Below are 6,000 nucleotides of genomic sequence, written 5' to 3'. Positions count from 1 at the left end.
ATATATATATATATATATATATATATATATATAAAACATACAAAGAATTAATTCTCTTCCTATCAGGTCAGGGTGTGCGTTTAAAAGCAGTGTTTTGTACTGGCTGTAACAGATTCAGCAGCGCAACACACAAACCTTAGATAGGCCATAGTAAACACACACCCTAATCTTATGAAAAAACAAAGTGTTGTTTGATGCACTAAACTGTTCATGGAGCTTCATTTGACATAGATCAGGGTTCATAAATCTCATTCCTGGAGGTCCTGTGCCCTGCAGTGTTTAGCTCCAACTTGCCTCAACACACCTGCCTGGGTGTTTCAATTATACCTAGTAGGACCTTGATTAGCTTGTTCAGGTGTGTTTGATTAGGGTGGGAGCTAAAATCTGCAGGACACCGGACCTCCAGGAATAAGTTTGGTGACCACTGATATAGATGACCCACTGAAGTCTCATGGAATGTTTTGAACAAGTTCCTAGTTCCTTTTCTGAATGCTGAATGTCTCAGGATCATTAGCTGCACTTCCATCCACCTATTTTCATGCACATTTTGAAATATGGTATAAAAAACCTGGATGGAAATGTCAAGATGTGCATACATTTTTTAAATGTGCATAAAAAAAATATGCGCACAACTGAGTAGGATAAACATTTTATCCGATAAGAAAAAAATTTGACTACGATGGAAACGCATTTACCGAATAAATTCAGCATGCGCATCAAAGATCTTTCACATGAAAGATCATGTGATGGTATGTTTGGGTGGATGATGAACATTTTTAAATGTTATATACAAGAAAAGCAACGACCATCCTTGATGGAAAACATCAGCAGATCTTTCAAGAAGTGCAAGCGGAGATGATCTCCCGCCTCCAAAAGCAAGATGAGATGACACATTGGCTGAATCTGAAACCAACTACTACTCAGTAGGTACTGCATTTGAAATTAAACATACTGCTCGGCCATTAGAAAAGTGTGTTCTATACAGTATAAATGTGAGTGGGATGAATGAGACTTGGACGTACTGCATCCGCCATTTTGTCATGATCATGTGACCTACCCGTGTCAGTTGCATCACTTCACTCTCATTAATGAATTCTCTCACGGTGCATCATGGGATAGCGTAGTGCCGGAAGTAGTAGCTCATCCGGGAACTTGTCACATACTGTTTTTTGAATTCTATGAACTCCTACATACTACGCGGCTCACATGAGCTGCGTCCCAAATCGCATACTTATGCACTATTCTACGCCATTTTGTAGTATAAACAGTGTAAGTAGTGTGTTCACACTGAAAACTCTAAAAATCATAAGTGCACTTTAATTACCCGGATGATGCACTCATTCAGCCGCTAAAATGAAGTGTGTAATGATGGACACTTCACACACTCAACGACCGCAGGTTTGCATACGTAGCGGAAGGGGCGGAGCTATCGGACGCACATGTTGGATAACTTTATTTATTTTGGATGGTGAAAGCAAATTTCTCCAACGAGAGTGATTATAGCGCCTCCCGATGGTGAATGCGGCAATACTCATGGCAGGTATTATTTGATAATTCTGTTGTTTATTTCACTGATTTGGCAACCGTCAAACGTCATTAGGGAAACGGTTTGAATTTCCGCTTAGTAAAAAAAACATTAGTGTGCCATTTGGGACACCACTTCATACATATACTATCCTGTTGAGTGTGTAAGTGCATAAGTACATAGTGCATGAGTGCATAGTGTATAGTGCGCCATTTGGGACGCAGCTATACTGTTTTCAGCGTACTATATTCACCTAATTCTTCGCCGACAAGTGGGCACAGCCATTTGAATCTATTTGGCTCGAGACTTCCAGTATTATTCACTTCCATTCATTTTTAGACATTAAAAACTGTTTGTTTTGCTGTTTGATGTTGCAAACTGATATTATCTTATTAAAATATTCTACTTGGATTGTATAGTCATGCAAACATTCGTTTTTAGAGCAAGTAGTTTGCCCGTTTTCCTCCGACTGCCGTTTATTTTTCCTAGTCATTTCTCCCATAGGCGACTGAATCGGAAGTTCTAAAACAATTGCGAAAACAGGCGCACTTCCACATTTTAGAATACGGTCAATAGTATGTGATTTTAGACACAGCTATAGTGTTTCGTCTACGTGTTCTAAGATGCATAAGTTATTATATAGGAAAAAGGCCTTCTTCCAATGCAGCAACTTCCATTTATCTTTTAAAATTTGTCACTAATTTTTCAGGAAGTTTTGAGTGCTTTACTAGCAAAAGTTTCATGAGATATTCCAGTTTTGCACGTAAATTTATTTTGTATCTTTGGATGGAAACATGGCTACTGTTGCCAATGAAGGGTGAGAGAGCTGTTGGATTTCATCTAAAACAGGGGTCTCAAACTCAATTTACCTGGGGGCCGCAGGAGGCAAAGTCTGGGTGAGGCTGGGCCGCATAAGGGATTTCACAAAAAAAAAGTCCTCAAATGTCATTATTAACAGTTTTAATTATTTCTTCTGAACATGAAGTGTCCTGAACATTAATAGAACATTGAGTGAAGATTATGAACAGTTCTTCTGAACATGGCATCTTTTGCCTACTTCTTGCTGCCAGAGACTTGATAGCGCTTCTTCTCACAAATCTGAACCACATTTGGCTTTAGAGCGGAAGCAGTTGAGACCCTCAGTATGGCTTGAAGATGATCATCATTAAGTCTAGACCTGTACTTTGACTTATTGAAGTTCAAGGTGGAGAATAACTTCTCACACACTTCTCACACACTCAAAACTTCCCTTCCCTCACCTAAAAAAAAGGCGTATATATGTATAAATAAAACACCCCCACCCCACTCCAGTCACATCAGTCTGAGCCAGTCTGTATCTACCTATAATATATACAAGATGCAGGCTGTAGCTAGGTAGGTGGCAGGCAGGGGCGGGAACAGCTTACCTTGGTTCTGGCCGGCGCGAGTTCCCTCCCGTCACAGCGTCTAACAAAGGGGCGGGGTGCGTGGTGACGTCACCGGCATCCCCGCCCCTTTGTTTACACGGCGGGCGGGGAATGCCAGTGACCGCTGTGTACGGATAGAATCAGCGGAGCGGGGAGCGCTCTCTCTACCCGCTCCGCTGATTCTGTCAGTGTACAGTGGTCGGCGCGGGCCACAAAATATTGCACTGAGGGCTGCAAATGGCCCGCGGGCCGCGAGTTTGAGACCCCTGATCTAAAATATCTTAATTTGCTTTCTGAAGATAAACTTAGAAGGTCTTAGAAGATTGAAATGACATGATGGTGAGTAATTAATAACACAATTTGAATTTGTGCAGTGAACTAAAACTAACTAATAACAAAGAAAATCAAAGATTAACATAAGCTTTTAATTTAAATGGACACATTTACCTTGTCTCATTACCCTCTTCAAGTATAACAACTTGTTCAAGATCATTCTATGCTTTGCTAGTTTTATTTATTTTTAAACAATCTAGCACATACTGAGTTTGTGTTTTTATTTTGTCAGTTCACACTAGTTCCAAAGCAGTTTCATGGGTTTTGTGTAAATGTGATAAAGCGGTCTCAACCCATGTAACGTGTGGTTTATGGTTTAATAAAGAAAAATCACACACATGCACACATGCTTCAACTGGCAAACCCCATTTCGTTTCATCCTTTCAGCAATGCCTTTTGAATGAACTGCATTACCATGCACAAAAAAGACATTGAAAGAGCAGGGAAAATGGGTTTGATGAATCCACAAGCCACAGCCGGCCATTCGGTGTGTGTTTGTTCATGTGTGTGGAATTAATAAGCATTAGTAGGGATTAATACCTGCTTTAAAGCTCAGCTCATCAGCCTCCTGCCCAGTGTAATCATACAGCGCTCTAACGCGAACCCCGACTACCTTCTCCTCCTCGTCCACTCCGTTGGCCGCAATGTACTTTTTGGGGCTCTCTTCATCAGACCAGTCTGAGGAGTAGTCTTTACCAGCCCTGCTCAAACAGAAGAAGAAATTAGAGAAAGCCAACAAAATCATGAGGAATCAAAAGAAGGTCAATTTGGTAAAGAAGTGATCTGTGATAGTTGAACTAAAACATTTGAACTGTTAATACTGAAGGAAATGAACTGTGACATGTCAAAGATTATCAGAAAAAAAAAGAAGAAAAATCACATTTACAGAAATGTAAATATTTTAAAAGCTTTACAAATTTCATCATCATGATAATACACTTGCGCTACACTACCTGACAGAAGTCTAGTTGTCTATTCAAGTTTTAGGAACAACAAATAATAAGTTGACTCTAGTTAATCATTTGGTATCAGGAGTTTCAGATCAAGTTTCTTTGGATTCACCTTCAATGCCTGCTCCTCAATCTTACTCCAGACATGCTCATTGTTTATGTCTGGTGACTAGGCTGGCCAGTCCTGGAGCACCTTGACCTTCTTTGCTTTTAGGAACTTTGATATGGGGGCTGAAGTATGAGTAGCACTATCCTGGTAAAGAATTTGCTACTCCTGTGGTTTGTAATGTAATGGGCAGCACAAATGTCTTGATACCTCAGGCTGTTGATGTTGCCATCCACTCTTTAGATCTCTCGCATGCCCCCATACTGAATGTAACCCCAAACCATGATATTTCTTTCACCAAACTCGACTGATTTCTCTGAGAATCTTGGGTCCATGCGGGCTTCAATAGGTCTTCTGCAGTATTTGTGATGATTGGATGCAGTTCAACAGATGATTCATAAGAAAAAATTTGCCATTTTTCCAAATGATCAACTAGAAGTCAAGTTATTATTTGTTGCTTTTACAACAGGGAATAACGACAAGACTTTTGTCAGGTAGTGTATATGCACACAGCTAGATTTTTGCAGTAATTAGGACTTTGGACTAATTTGGAATAATTTTTTTGTCTAGATTTTTTTTTTTTTTTTTTGCAGAAAATAACTGCTCAGTTATTTGTTTAACAGGCAACCAATACAAAAAACATACACTAGATGAAACACAAACATGGCTATTTGTGTGGAATTCCTCACACAAATAATCATTTAGACTAATGTTCATAGGAAGTATATGAACACTGACAGGCGCGGCAATAACATGGACCACTGAAAAAAATTCTGATTTATCTTCATTAACCATTGTTGGACCCATTTAGGATTTAATATGCAAGTACACAAGTGAACAAAATGTATAACAACCCTCTAGTAATTTAGGATATGTTTGAATGCACAAAAAAAGTCTTACATAGTACCTTTAGGGGACAAAAAATTGAATATGTTTAATTCTTGTCTATTGGAAGGAACGTGCCAATAAACCCACCATCTTGTTACAGAGAAGCACTCCTTTGAAATAAATGTGGGCCCAAGGTGCAGTGGCGGACTGGCCATCTGGAGCCATATATAATAATAATAATAATAATAATAATAATAATAATAATATATATTATTGCACCTGTTTGACAACATTATGTACTTTTGAGGTTGTTTTTAGGTGAGAACATTGTTGTTTAAATTGCCACTATGCAGTTAATTTGTAAGGATAGTGCCTATTTCAAAATATTTATAATTTTGGAAGTGTTGGTGGCAAAATCACCTGTTTTGTCATCAGTTTAGACACTACGCTAGAGAATCATTCAAACACTAGCTTTAAAGTGACATTGGTGAAGTAGCAACTGTTTCTGTTGTTCTGACGTCAGCTGCAGATGTGAATGAATGGTGGAAGAAAGTAGTTCCTCATACAAAAGGATTTTTGAGACAAAAGGATTTTATCTGATCAGGAGTTTTCCTGGTCATTGTGCAAAAAAAAAAAAAAAAAAAAAAAAAAAAAAATATATATATATATATATATATATATATATATATATATATATATATATATATATATATATATATATATATATATTATTACAATTTTATCAATTCAATTTAAAAAAAACAACTCATTTCTATGTTGATGGATAAGCTAGTCACCAGCATCAGCATCTTGTTGTCTTATTTTACTTACATTTTCACTGGTTCTCTTCAA

General features: G+C 38.1%; 1 protein-coding gene and 1 long non-coding RNA gene across 10 annotated transcripts in view; both read right to left on the bottom strand.

Annotated features, from left to right (window-relative positions):
* LOC147843266 (uncharacterized) overlaps window positions 1-6,000 on the bottom strand; it is a 424,811-nt gene that overhangs the window by 299,935 nt on the left and 118,876 nt on the right. The gene's annotated exons all lie outside the window — the stretch shown is intronic.
* pacsin3 (protein kinase C and casein kinase substrate in neurons 3) overlaps window positions 1-6,000 on the bottom strand; it is an 81,651-nt gene that overhangs the window by 6,262 nt on the left and 69,389 nt on the right. For 5 of the 9 annotated variants that reach the window (XM_087259014.1, XM_087259010.1, XM_087259012.1 and 2 more), the window contains one exon: window positions 3,805-3,965. In XM_087259014.1, coding sequence (XP_087115140.1) covers window positions 3,805-3,965 — 161 coding nt within the window. 9 annotated transcript variants of the gene reach the window in all.

This window comes from Danio rerio, chromosome 7 (assembly GCF_052040795.2).
Source record: "Danio rerio strain M-AB ecotype USA chromosome 7, GRCz13ab, whole genome shotgun sequence".
Lineage (NCBI taxonomy): Eukaryota > Metazoa > Chordata > Actinopteri > Cypriniformes > Danionidae > Danio > Danio rerio.
The sequence above is the reverse complement of the archived record's forward strand: the minus strand, read 5'-3'. Positions and strand labels throughout refer to the sequence as shown.